Source organism: Callorhinus ursinus, unplaced genomic scaffold (genome assembly GCF_003265705.2).
Source record: "Callorhinus ursinus isolate GAN/ISIS: 27379988/994484 unplaced genomic scaffold, GSC_fseal_2.0 scaffold4, whole genome shotgun sequence".
Taxonomy (NCBI): domain Eukaryota; kingdom Metazoa; phylum Chordata; class Mammalia; order Carnivora; family Otariidae; genus Callorhinus; species Callorhinus ursinus.
This window is the reverse complement of record NW_027397066.1, coordinates 40,152,678-40,167,204: the sequence shown is the minus strand read 5'-3', so window position 1 is coordinate 40,167,204 and position 14,527 is coordinate 40,152,678. Positions and strand designations below refer to the sequence as shown.

Here is a 14,527-nt window from a genome sequence, read left to right as displayed (position 1 = left end):
CATTGAGCTCCATGGAAGAAATATGTTGTTATGTTTAATACTATTTTCTTGACCACGCTCCAATTAATTTTTCTTGCCTTCCCTTTTCCTTATTCTCCTACTGTACACGCACAGACTTCACAATTTAAAACAGGATGTAGATTTTTTCCCCTCAGAATAATTTTTCTATTGGCTTATCAAAAACAAGAATAAAGCTTGATAAAAATAACTGGAGAGGTTAATAACTCACTTTTCTGAAAGCACTTAATCACTGTTCATATTCATCAGCCGCCTTGAGGGCTCTGCTGGAGGAGAGAATTGTACTACTTAGAGTCTTGGGTAAAAAGCAGGAGACCAAGTATAATTTATCCATGTCATTTGTTTTTTCCTTTGGCCGAATAAAATGAGAAGGAGTTGAACAAAATGAGACTGAGTTTTGTGCTTATGTACAATAAATATATATACTATATTAATAAAAATGTAGAGGAGTAGTTATATATAATATATAAATTTCTTTATCCTGGGCAATGTTGTGACCTTTACGTAGGTTCATCAGTTGGGCTGTGAAGCAGTTACATTACTGCTGGAGCTGAACCCGGACCAGAGCAACCTGATGTACTGGGCTGTGGATCGATGTTACACTGGTTCCAAGAGAGTGGCAGCCGGCTGCTTTAAAGCCATAGCTAATGTATTCCAGAACAGGTACTCTAGATACTGTCTTCCATATTTTATTTAGCTTTTCTTTTCTTTAATAAAATGTTTCCTTTTGAATTCAGAAATACTAAGAAACCAGTATTTTCTCTCCTTGAGCTCTACTGAAATTTAACCGGAATAAGAATAATGATCACCATGCATCTGTTGTGTACCTTTTGCCTTAAAAAAACAAACAAACAAAAAAAAAAACACCTAGTTATAGGCTTAACATTTGATGTCTGCAGCCTTGCCCTTTGTGTACCATATTTATTAATGGTGTGAAATCCTCTAAAATTTCTCTAACATGTAAAATTTGTCCCTAGGGATTATCAGTGTGACACAGTGATGCTCCTAAATCTGATACTGTTTAAAGCAGCTGATTCTTCTCGAAGTATCTATGAAGTTGCTATGCAACTTTTACAGGTTTGTAAGCAAATGTTAAAATAATACTTATTGATGATTTAATGAGGCATATAAATATTTAGCTTTTTTTTTTAAGATTTATTTATTTTAGAGAGAAAGTGTGAGAGAGTGCGAGGTGGGGAGGGGCAAAGGGAGAGGGAGAGAGAAACTCCAGCAGACTCTGTGCTCAGTGCGAAAGTCCAATGCAGGGCTTGATCTCATGACCCTGAGATCACGACCTGAGCCGAAACCAAGAGTCAGACGCTTAACTGACAGTGCCATCCAGGAGCCCCTGGACTTTATTTTTAATAGGAAGGCATGGCATCAATTCCTGATTATCATTAAAAATAGAAGACAAAGATAAGTGGTGCCTGGGTGGCTCAGTCGGTGAAGCATCTGCCATGGGCTCAAGTCATGATCCCAGGACTCTGGGATCCAGCCCTGTATCTGGCTCCCTGCTCCTTGGGGAGTCTGCTTCTCTCTCTCTCCCTCGGCCTGTTGCTCCCCCTGCCTGTGCTCTCGCTCTGTCTCTGTCAAATAAATAAATCTTAAAAGAAAAAAGACAAAGATAATATGGGTCACTCAAGTCTACAAATAATATAGACTGTTCAGAAGTGCATTACAGAGGGCTTAGGTATATACTCCCACCTACACACCTGTATGCGCCAGTGTGTGTACAAATAAAAATGGAGTGGTCAGGGCCTCCGTGTGCATGGAACTATTTCTGTCCAGCAGATAAGAATAATGTGAGCTAAATGTTCTTTTGAGAACCAGGTAAAAAGTAGTTAGCCCTTTTATGATGTGCTTGTACAGTTTTTCTTTATTAGACCAAGAAAACCTAGAAAGTTAACTTACCAAGCATGGAGGTAGCATTATTTTACAGTATCTAACTAATTGGTAATAGGATGAGGTTCTTCACTCTTAACCAAGTTCAGACTCAAGTACATGTTGATTTTTCCAGAGGGTTTGATGTGGTTCTGATGCTGGTAGCTGCTGTCTTGGGAATTATACCCTCATGTTTTATTAACTAAGAAGAAGGTTCAGTGCTGTATCTTTACATAGTGCAATGTTAAAATAATTTTTTGCTCATATTCCACATTTAATCTGTATTTAACCAAGATCTGTTTGAGGGTTTTTTTTTTTCACTTGTTTTATATAATTCTGTTTTTGAACTGGAAAGTGGTAAATCTTCTTTACGTAATTGTATATTAAGTTGCTAAAGTCATTCTCAGACTATGCGACTAACCCAAACCATTAGAATTAAGTACAAGGAGTATAAAGCCTTCTAAACAGTTACAGATCTTTTGCAAACATTCCTGGGAATTAGAAATTAACACCTGAAATACTTTACAATATGCATAACTATATAATTTGTAAGCTGGAATAATTCTTAGGAGAAGATTTTATTTTTCAAGTGTAGCTGAAATTTAGAGGACTCATAAAATCTTGAATCTACATTCCTGCAGATCCTGGAACCGAAGATGTTTCGCTATGCACACAAGTTGGAAGTCCAGAGAACAGATGGAGTACTCAGCCAGCTGTCTCCGCTACCGCATCTGTATTCGGTTTCATACTATCAGTTGTCCGAGGAATTGGCAAGGGCCTATCCTGAGCTAACTCTTGCCATATTCTCAGGTATAATCATTGAACTGGTCAGTGGGTTTTCTTTAGCAATCCTTTCTAAAAAACTGCTTTTAGGAAATTTTAAATATAAGAAATTGGAGGTTGATTCAAAACAGAACATGGCTTTATGTAAGAAAATTTTTTCCTTTAGTAAGAATGTTTAATACTCCTCTATCATGGTATATAGATTTCTTACTAATGTAGTCTTTCCAAGGCTTCTCACTTTGCCTTCCCTTCTCCACCCCAGGGCAGGGGAGAAAAAAAAGGGGCTTCACATGCAATTTAAAGATGTTTCTTGGGTAGACACAGAACTTCCTAAGTGTTCTAGTACATATTTTATCTTGTGTATTGGTCTGTCTTTCATAATAAAAATGGGCAGGGATAAAGATACAGGTTTCTTTTTTTTTTTAATTTTTATTGTTATGTTAATCACCATACATTACATCATTAGTTCTAGGTTTCTTTCTATAAGTAACGCCTCTCATCATAGGGGAAGGTCCTGCACTACCTTGAGCAAAACTACTGCTAGGATCCCACATTGCTTTCTGTTCCCATTTCCTTTTCTTGGGCCAATGACAGTTCCTTCCAGGGGTTTCTAAAATGGCGGGACTATGTGTCAGGCAAGATATCCTCTCTATGTGGATTTCCCAGGACTCAGATTTAGGACAATTTTTGTTTAAAATTTAGTTTAACCTTCCACCCGATGAACACACTATTGTATGTGCTCTTAGAGTGCTTTGTCCTTTTACTGAAGACTTAATTTTAACACAGAACACTTAGGTAGTTTTTCTGCCTTTCACTTGTAGAGAGATCTTATTTTAGTCTGAGAATTGGGACATGCACCAAAATGGGCATCCAGGAGATGACAAGATTCTGCCACAGATCCTTTCTTTCATTTGGCCTCAAGATTTAGTGACCTTAGCCTCCTTTGGGCGTCTTTCCACAGCACCCATTTCAGCAGTAGAAATAGTTTCTCATCCCTCACTGACCTGAATGAGGAGAAATCTGTTTAAATTCCTCCAACATTTAGTTCTTAAAGCAGTTTAGCTGTTTGGTTTGCACCGATAGACAGCAGGGATCATGCCCCTTCCGTTTTCGCAACAGTCCCGACAGCCCGGGATCAGTGTGGGTGGTTATCAGTGTGGAGCAGTGGTTGCCTGGATCGCCGATCCTCTGCTGGGCTGCTGCTCCAGTCTTCCACAGAGCAAGCAGAGCAGTCCAGCAGAGTCTCGGAGCTCAAGAAATTGGTGGCAAGGGCAGCTGGGACGTGTAGCCATGCCCCCAGCTCCCTCGCCTTGTCCTTCACTTCTGTCTTCAGGTACTCTTGTCGTTAGGATCTGCTAATTATAACTCCTTGCTTTAAATGGTCTTCCTAAACCAAAATATAGCCTGTAAGCCTGCTCAGTGCAGTTTTCACTTTTACTGTTTCCAAGGCAAGATGAGCAGAGTGTTTGTTAAGGATTGTATGGGACAGCTTGTCAATAGAAACTTTGCCCACTTTGAAATTTGACGGTCCTGCTCCTTCCTTATTCTGGGACCAATTGTGGTAATTTTTAAATGTTTTCAGCTCCCTGGCTCTTCCCATCCTTTTCCGCCTTCACACCCACTTCTGACCCGTTCCCCCATCCCTTTACCTGCCTTGAGTATCCACATTCACTTTTTCCATGTTCTCAGCCCTTGTGCATCTTCATAAATGACCTTCAGACTCCATCAGCGTGAGTTTCCTCTCTGTGAACTTAACTGAAGACTTCCTAACTGCTAAATCTAATCATCAGCTTTTGGTCTTCAGTCTGTTTGCTACCTTGCCAAGCAATTAATGTTAGTCACCTTACATTTCTTTGAATCCTGAGCTATCTTGATTTCTAGACATTTATTTCCTGGTTTTCCTTCCACTCTGAGCTATTCCTTTTCTGTCACTTTTGGTGGATTCGTTTCTTCCATCTTAAGTATTCGTGTTCCTAGGCCTCCTTCTCAAGAGACCCTGTCTCCCTGAGGGAGGTCATTGCCGTTGCTGGGGCCCCAGCTCCCCCACATACCACCTCTCCCCTGGTCAGGATCTCATATCTTACCAGAGGTTAATTACAAATCAAAGGAAACGGAAATGATACCGGTTGTTTCCTCTTGTGGCTTGTTTTTAATGACAGAGATAAGCCAGAGAATTCAGACGGCTCACCCTGCTGGGAGGCAAGTAATGCTGCACTATCTCTTACCGTGGATGAACAACATTGAGTTGGTAGATCTAAGACCTTTGCCCACAGCAAGGCGGCATGAGGAAGATGAAGATGACTCCTTAAAAGACCGAGAACTTATGGTGACCAGCAGGCGCTGGTTGCGAGGAGAAGGCTGGGGATCTCCACAGGCCACTGCGATGGTTTTGAATAATCTAATGTACATGACGGCAAAGGTAAAGTGGGGCTTGTGTTCACAGTTGCTGCACAGAATTATTAAGAGGAGTCAAAAGGTTAGAAATAGATGAAGAGATCAGATCATCCTGTGATAATCAAACAGATACTTGTTTGAAAAGAACCAAATTCCTTCCTTTAGAACACTTATCAGTAGATCCAAAATATGTTCTTGGGGGAGGAGAGAATATCATAGATGATTAATGATATATTTATGTTTAGATTTGTTGAAAGAAATGATTATTGCTCTAGAGCTCGGAAAAGAATTAAGCTGTCTCTTAAAAACCGATTTTCTAGTATTTCATGGTGTGACAAGTTGGGTATTTAATAAGCAATCCTCACTGAAGTATGCGTTGTGTGCCCTGCATCTAGTACGGGGATGGGCTGGCCTGGTCGGAGGTGGAGAACGTGTGGACCACGCTTGCAGATGGCTGGCCGAAAAACCTGAAAATCATTTTGCACTTTCTGATCAGCATTTGTGGAGTGAATAGTGAACCAAGCCTCTTGCCTTACGTATGTATTCAGGTTCATTTAGTTTTTTCTTTTTCTTTTCTTTTTTTTTTTTTTAATAAAACTTACCCGGTTTCTTGTAGTACCAGAGTATGGGCAGAAGGAGGGCAGCAGAAACAAAGCAAGGCCCACAGTGAGGACCCCGCCAGCAAATCACACGTGCCTTTGTTCGTTGCTTCATTCAACCCATACTGTCTGGCCTTGATCACAGGCCAGGTGCTCTTCTAGGTTCTGGGCCTTTCAGTTCGATGGGTGATGGAAATTTTATTCTTTGAACCTTCACCTAATGTATTTAGTGAATAAATCAGTAAGTTAATAAAATGCAGTCTTGGTAAGAGCTACAGAGGAAAATTGCATAGTACTGACCGTGAATAACTGAGGAACACGGCTCTCTGGGAGGATTGGAGATGATCCTTGAGAGGCAGTGATCTAGAAGTGAGACCACAAAATTGAGAGTGTTTATGCTTTCTGCTAGGCTAGATATTAGAGCAGAATGGTGAGTGAGAGAGCTCAGTACATTTAGAATTGTGCCGATGGCTTCCAGAAGCAAGGGAAAACATAGGAAGAGGTATGCAATGAAGAATGTCACAGTCTTTACCTTCTAGAGGGGAAAGCAATACTTACATCTGCTCAAGTGGAAAATAACATGAGACTATGAAACATGAGGGTTCAACTGGATCTGCACAGGTGCACAGATACACACGTGTGTACACACATCGGTGTCCACACCTTGGTACTGTCTCCTAACCGCAGAAGAATAGCTGTGCAGAACGTTGCTGTCAAAGTTCTTACAGGTCCTACTTTAAACAAACCGTTCAGTAGCTTTGCCTGACCTAGCATTGCCCGAGTTACCATGACTGTTGCATGCCTCAGGGTAATACTCACTGAGAAGCTGTTAGAGAAAGGCGGCTGTGGTATGAAACAACAAAGTCCCACCTCACCTCTCTGAGCTCAGCTCCTAATGTCCTCCCTCATGCCCCCTGCCTGAGGCCATGCGGATCCCCTTGCTGCCCTGCTCTGTGGCCTTCCCACCTTGGGGCCTTTGCACTCCCCTCTGTCTTTACCTAAATAGCCACCTTGCTCCCTCCCTCCCCTCCCTCAGGTCTCTCCTCAAATGTCCTTCTCACTGAGACCTTTGCTGGTCATCCTATCGAAGACTGCAGATGCCCTGTCCCAACACGTACTTTTTTTTCCTTTTCCTGCTTCATTGATTTTCCCAGCACTTGTCATCACCAAACATATGTTTTACCTCTTCGCCTTGTTGCCTTTGCTTCAGTCAGTGCAGTAGAGTCTGTCCTCCAGAGCAGGAATTTTGTCTGTTTGGTTCATTGCTGTCTTCCCAGAGCCTGGAATAGTGCCTGGCACATAGAAGGTACCTATTAATTGGATAGATGAATGCCTGAGTTGCGCTGGAAGAAGAAACAGGCACCATGAAGCAAGATGAAATTCAGGAAATAACCATTTCCCAGGAACTTAGAAAAGGAGCTATTTTTAATGACAATCATAATTTCTTAATTATCATTCTTAATCACTTGTTATAGGGCCAGGTATGATATAAGCACCTCATCTACATTGTTTCATTGAATTCTCAGATCTGAGTGTGTGAAGATCACAGCACTTTTACAGATGAATAAAACAGGGCACAGAGAAGAATAACTTCTTCAGTGTTGGGCAGCCATTAGCTCTGTCACTTAGAGTGAATTCCCACTTTGTGGAGAAGGCAGTACAGCTGGGGTGAGGCTGGGGCTTGAAGATTAACAGGATTAGAGTTAGGGGCCGGGGGGGGTACGGAGGCAAGGATGCACCTGGTAGGGTCAGCAGTGACTGGATCTGAGAACAGAGAACTAGCAAGTAGTTAAAGCAGGTCGGATAGGTACAGAGCTGTGTGTAGGTCAGTCACCCATGGGTAATCATTGTAAGACTTCCGGTATGACACAATAAAGCATGTTTTAAGATTTGCCCAGGGGTGGGGCGCCTGGGTGGCTCAGTCGTTTAGGTGGCTGACTCTTAATTTCAACTCCAGTCATGATCTGGGATCATGGGTCCTGGGATAGAGCCCCAAGTCAGACTCTGCACTCAGTGGGGAGTCTGCTTGAGATTCTTTCTTTCTCTCCCTCACCCTCTGCCCTGCCCCCACTCTCTAAAAAAAAGATTTGCCCAGGGGTCACGTAAAGCAGAGTTGCTCAGTTGTCTCTGTGCAGGTGAATCACCAGGGTATCTGGTTCTGGCTCTGGGGGTTGGATCCTGAGATTCTGTATTTCTAGCAGCTCCTGGTGATGATGCCTATGCTGGCAGGACCACATTTTTTGAGTCGCAAGGATTAAACTACAAAGAAAAAAAAAAGATAGGCTGATCAGTTAGTAAGCGATTCATTAATACATATTACTTACATACAGAATGTGTACTACTGAAAATTTTTTTTCACTTATTTAATTCATACTACGTGCTAGGCATACTTAAAGTGCTTTATTAAATCTTATTTAATCTTAACAACTGTATGAAATACGTGCTATTGGCCCCATTTTGCAGAAGAGAAAACCGAGAGTAACTGTCCAATCGCATAACTACCAAGTGTCTACACTCCAATCCAGGCTGTGTGGTTTGGGTTCCAATTTAGTTCTAATTCCTTGCTTTTAATCACTACTCTGTACCTGCTGGGTTAAATAGAGAATTAATGGAAGCAGAATAAAAAATCCTGTGTTTGAAGTCTGAGGAAATTTGGGATGATATTATTAATTGAGATCTGCCCATTAAAAAGACACTGATTTATAGGAAAGCAATTATCTTTTGCTTTTCTTAAAAAAAAAAAAAGGCAAAATAGTAAAGAAGTAGATAATGCGGAAACCATTAAACAGTCAAGTCATCCCAACTAAATATAATGCTGAGGGCCAGAGGGAAGACCTATTTATAAAGCCAGTTAATGTCTTACTGTGGATCAGTGTTCAAATTTGAGTTGTGCTTAATTCATCTACCATTTCAAATTGATCTTATCTGAGAAAATCTGCTTTAAGACAAGTTTATGAAATAAAAATTGTGCTTTTTCTTTTCTGAACGATTTTCTCTTGTGACAGGTGAAGAAAGTTATTGTCTATTTAGGTAGAGACAAAACAATGCAGTTGCTGGAAGAGCTGGTGAGTGAGCTGCAGCTGACCGATCCTGTCAGCTCAGGCGTCACGCACATGGACAACCCCCCGTATTACCGCATCACTTCCAGCTGCAAAATCCCTTCTGTCACCTCAGGTAAGAAGTCACTTAAAACTGATAACTTTGTCTCAAAAGAGAAGCTTTACATAACTATTCATCATAGCATCAAGAAACACAAAAGCAAACGTGAGTCGTGTGGGAATTAACTTGACAAGACTTCGTAAATCCTCATAGGAGTAAAGAGGTTTGACAATGGAAGGGTTCTTAGTATTACAGAGGGAAACATACTTATACATATGTGTTTGGAACCAGAATATAGATTTATATATCTTTATACAAGAAGCATTTTGTAACAAATAAACTTAGTGTGTTAAATATAGAAAAGGCTTACTTACTGACTTACTCTGTAATTTCATATTGTAATTATTTGTGAGTGTTATATGTATATACAGATATAATTATTGTAATATTTTCAGTTGAAGAAACTGTGTCCCTGAGGGAATAACTTCCATTGAAAATCAGCATAATATCGGGACTGTTTTAGATTACATTTCCATGAAAATTCTTTGTCAGTTTATATTGAATGTTTCTGGCCTGTTAATAACATCCGTATAATTAGGAATCTTTTATAATTTATTTTTTGTCATCTATTTTCATCTTTTAGCTCCTTTTGTTCTACTTTCTCAGTTTTTCTTATTTGCCAGAATGTTAATTCCAAAGAGTGTGTTTTTTAATTAATTTTTTTTTTTAAGAGCACCTTATTCATGTTTCATGGTTGGACTATCTTTTATATCTGACTTTCTTCTCCCAGCAGAAGAGCCTGTTTTCTCTATATTGCTCTGTTTTGATTTGTCTTAGTAAAAGCTTTCCTCAAAAGCCTACCAATTCTAGATCTGTTTTTTGATAAAGAGTGGAATATTGAAAAGTTGATTGGATGTTTTGTAGATATAAATGGAGCTTGTTGACTTTGTCATGTGTTGTACGATGATTTCATTGATGAAAGTGTCTGTAGGTCTCTTCTCTTGGACTAACAGATTCCCCAGACAAAACTCTACTAGTCATCTACCCAAAGTAGAGGTTGTAGGGCTGTATGTACAAATACAAAGAATCCACAGATAGACACACACACAACATCGTCTTCAAGCCTTCTGGTAGCCCCATGGGGTGAGAACCTTTCAAGGGGATATAATCTCAAATTTTGTTGGTATTTTCCCTCCATCTCCCTATTCTCAATAAAGTCCTTCCTCCTTCAGCTGTATATAATGTGCCCTCGCCCAGAAATCTTTGATTTACTCTTATCAGAAAAGATTCCTGGGGGTGCCTTGCTGGCTCAGTTGGAAGAATATATAACTCTTGATCTCGGTGTCATGAGTTTGAGGCCCATGTTGGGTATAGAAATTACTTAAATGAGTAAACTTGAAAAAAGAAAAGATTTCTGGAAGTCGAGAGAAACAGCTACCCAGTTACAAGAGGGAGGGGCATAGATCGTGGGGACCAACTACCTCTGAAATAGATTTTCAATCAAGCCTGCCATTTTAGCAACACTTTCAACCCCTACTCCCAGAGGTACTCAGTGCTGCTAATTCCTGAGTCTTGGAGGTTCAGCAGTATAGATATAGAAGCTTCTTGGTTTCCCCCACTACCAGCTTTAAGATTCAGCCTTCTCAAAGCTGAATTACTTCTTGTCCATTTGTTTTCCAGCATCTAGAATTTAGTTGCTGCTGTCTCCTTTCCCTCTTGGTCATTAGGAGTACATTCCTTTTTAAAAATCGCCTTGCTCTCATTGTAGTAGAGTTTTAACATCTGTAATTTTGAAATCTTTGTTCTTAACTGAGTTATCCCAGGCTTTAAGTTCACAGATACTATTTTATTTCTGATTGCAGGAACTACTTCCAGTAGCAATACAATGGTAGCTCCCATAGATGGCAATCCTGATAATAAGCCCATTAAAGAGAATATTGAAGAGAGGTAAGTACCTCTCTGTTCTTCATTAACCTTTCAGTTTGACAGATAGTATTATCAGAATAAATGGTCATTTCTGCATTGCAGCATATATTTCATTGAATGTGAAGAAATATATTTCCGTTTTGGAAATTTGCCACATTAACTGTTTTATCATCAGAATGCTGACATGCTAGATCCCTTTATGTGCTCTAATGGATGAATAGATTATGTCCAGTCTCTTTTTGTGTCGTTTACATTTTTAGACTTTTCTAAATGGCTATTTACTCTGCCTGTTTTTTATAAGCTAGGTTTCACCAGAGCATTGTTACCACAATATAGGAAGAGTCTTCAGGTAGAAATAATTGACTTAAAAGCTTAAGCTTTTGAACTGTAAGGTGGAAATTAAGATATATCATAGGAAGCTTTTGTTAATATTTTATGTACTGTGTTCTTTTTTAAACGTAGAAAGTGAAACCGAAAGTACAAATACCATTTTACCATGAACTGTGACTAACTGCCACGATCATTCCCGTAGCTATGTGCACCTAGACATCTACAGTGGACTAAGCAGTCACTTAAATCGTCAACATCACAGACTAGAATCTCGATACAGTAGCAGCTCTGGAGGATCTTATGAAGAAGAAAAAAGTAATAAATTCCACATGTTTTTTATAACTACAATGGCAAGGCGTATTATTAATTATTATATTGATGTCAGTGAATATATTTTTCTGATAAATTGTTTTTAAGAAGAGTATTTAACTGCCAGTGGTGGTGTTCCAACATAATCTGAAATGTCCTGATTTTAAGAAGCGGCATGAATGGGGGAAATTTGTTTTCAAAGCATAGGTTCCCTTACAGATAAATCAAAAGGAACATAAGAATTGGTTCTCGAGAATCATCGTAGACACTGGCTACAGCCTGCTTTTTTTTTAACAGGTTTGCTCTTTTTCTGTGGATTCACATTTTACTGAAAAGTTCTCCCTTGCAATTGCAAAGTGAATGTCTATCCGAGTCTCACTCTAACACTGGGGGAGAGTGGAATAGCACCAGCCTTCAGACTGGGAAGGGACCCTGGAGATAATCTGGTCCGATCTCCTCACTTTGCACATGATGGAACTGAGGTCCAGAGAGGTTAAGTGACTTACCCATGTCACACAGAATTCACATTTCCTGATGTCATTTTTTATTACACCCTGCAGCCCCACTGCGGTAGAGCAGATTTCCTTTTAAGATGGGTTTGTGTTGACCCTATCTCAGGAAATTTAGAATTGAGTAACTTACCAGAAGGCCCTTGTTACAAGGCAGCTTCACCTATGATGTGGTTTCATGGCTTGGACATCAATTCTGGAATCTTAACAGAGTGCAAGTGTAGTTTTGCTTTGATATAGATGATGGAACCTGAATTGATAGCTCTTTCTCTCTCTGATTTGCTTGACTTGATAATATTTGTACCCAGGTCTTCCTAGCAGACCTATGTCAAAAGAGTGGGAAGTTATTTTTTATCACTTTCCAATGCTATAAATAGTTGGTGTCTTACTAGAGTTTGCTTATGTTGGCAGAAAATAGATGGTGTAGAAAATGAGATCATTTTATTTTGATAGGTGATTCAATGCCACTTTATTCTAATTGGCGACTGAAAGTGATGGAGCATAATCAAGGAGAGCCACTACCCTTCCCACCAGCTGGAGGCTGCTGGTCACCACTGGTGGATTACTTGCCTGAAACGTCATCCCCTGGATTACCTCTTCACAGGTGGACTACAGCATCATTCCTATTTCATATGAGCCACATTGCTGCTTAACACCTTCAGCTTTCTTTATGCTATCTGACAACATGGAATAAAAAGCCTTTTCTTTCGTTTGAGACTGCAACAAATGAGATCCATGTGTTTAGAGTTTAAGAAATCTACAAACTCAGAATTCTGTTTACAATTAGTATTATTAAGTCTACTTCTGCTGCTGCTTTTCTGGGTGTCTGGCATAGTTACTTGACCTTTCTGGGACCCAGTTACTACATCTGAAAAATATTTTATGGCACTAGGCACTATTATTTTGAATTGTGTTAAACTGAATTCTACTTGGCAAAGTCACAATAGAACAGTTACCACATTCTTTCAAAATTCATTAACGTATCAAACACGTACTGAACACCTCCTGTGGGGCGAGCAGTGTGCGTGCTAGGTGTCAGGGTCGAAGATGAAGAAATTACGGCCCTTGACTTGGGGGAGCCCTTAGCAGGTAATGTTTTTTTCTAAAACTATCACTTAATGGTTTCTTCAGCTATATTTCTTTTCTTCTTTTTTTCTTGAGAAGTTGTATTTTTCCATAAAATACTTTGTTCAAGTCTTCAAGTAACTGGCATAGGATTTTCTCCAGGCTTACTCTGATAGGACATTAATAGCATTCTCATTTGTCACAGGTGTAACATAGCCGTGATCCTTTTGACTGACCTGATCATTGATCACAGTGTGAAGGTGGAATGGGGAAGCTACCTCCATCTTCTTCTTCATGCAATTTTTATAGGTAATAAATATTGTTCTAACTCAATGTCCCATCATATTTTGGTGATAACTTCAAGACAGTCTAGTTTTTCAGTGTTTCTGCTTTCGTTTTTTTTTTTTGTATATCATTCCATGACACTTCTTACAGTGCTCCTCATGGTCCAGTAGGGAGTTAGTCCTCACCTCTCTCTTAACCACAAATAGATCCTCTGTCCTCATTCCCATTCCTGTCCTGCGGCCCCTCCACTGCTCACAAACATACTTAACCCTCTAGCAGGAAAAATTCGGTAGCTGTAGCAAGAGTAAAGTTAATTTACCTCTGGAACTGGAAACGTTCAGTGTAAATGGAAAATTAAAATGGGTTCTAAGTGTTTCCCAAAAGAATGGGATTTTGGACAGTCTGATTATTACAGCTGAAACTCCCCTGGGCCCTCGGTAACAGACACACGGGCTCCATCACATCAGCGGTACTTTTCACGCTCATAGAGTTGACTTCCTGAAGCAAGTCAAGGTAGCCATCTTCTCCGAAGTTTTCCTGATGTGCACACTCATTATATATGTATTACTTCATTTCTTCGGTAATCAAACATCTACTGACTTTGCATTACACGCTACACACAAAAAATGCTTGCCTTTATGAAATTTATTTACATAAAGTGTTATGCAACAGAGTAATAATGTTTTTTTTTTTTCTTTTTAAGAGAGGGAGAGAAGCAGGGTTGAGAGGGGCAGAGGGAGAGGGAGAGAGAATCCCAAGTAGGCTCCATGCCTGGTGCAGAGCCTGATGTGGGACTCGGTCTCACAACACTGAGACCGTGACCTGAGCCGAAATTAAGAGTCAGACATTGAACCAACTGAGCCACCCAGGCGCCCCCAGAGTAATACTTTCTGACAGATGGCTAAATTTTAGACAGAAAACACATTGAAAACTTGTCTTGGTTCTTCCTGCTGCTCTGAGACAACAGGCTATTACTGTAAAAGGGCATAAGAATTCCAGGCCAATAAATATTTTCGTGTAGTACATCATCTTCTACAAAATATTTTCTGTAATGTCTGCTTTTCTTTAAAATATGTGTTTGGAAGCAAGAGTACTCATTATTTCTCTCTACTGATGATGATTTTCTACTGTCCTTTCTAGGGTTTGACCACTGCCACCCTGAGGTGTATGAGCATTGTAAACGCCTGCTTCTGCACTTGTTAATAGTAATGGGATCCAACAGTAACATCCGCACTGTTGCTTCTGTCCTCCTCAGGAACAAGGAGTTTAATGAGCCCAGGGTGCTTACAGTCAAACAGATTGCACACTTAGATTACACGTTCACAGGTA

At 40.0% G+C, this 14,527-nt stretch overlaps 1 protein-coding gene across 13 annotated transcripts in view; it reads left to right on the top strand.

The window, feature by feature from the left end:
* FRYL (FRY like transcription coactivator) overlaps nt 1-14,527 on the top strand; it is a 252,038-nt gene that overhangs the window by 182,521 nt on the left and 54,990 nt on the right. For 12 of the 13 annotated variants that reach the window (XM_073891643.1, XM_073891641.1, XM_073891642.1 and 9 more), the window contains 11 exons: nt 527-681; nt 996-1,095; nt 2,541-2,709; nt 4,842-5,101; nt 5,472-5,612; nt 8,681-8,849; nt 10,637-10,721; nt 11,233-11,345; nt 12,302-12,452; nt 13,119-13,222; nt 14,339-14,524. In XM_073891643.1, coding sequence (XP_073747744.1) covers nt 527-681; nt 996-1,095; nt 2,541-2,709; nt 4,842-5,101; nt 5,472-5,612; nt 8,681-8,849; nt 10,637-10,721; nt 11,233-11,345; nt 12,302-12,452; nt 13,119-13,222; nt 14,339-14,524 — 1,633 coding nt within the window. The remainder of the gene's footprint in view (nt 1-526; nt 682-995; nt 1,096-2,540; nt 2,710-4,841; nt 5,102-5,471; nt 5,613-8,680; nt 8,850-10,636; nt 10,722-11,232; nt 11,346-12,301; nt 12,453-13,118; nt 13,223-14,338; nt 14,525-14,527) is intronic. The other variant, XM_073891640.1, reaches the window with a different exon arrangement.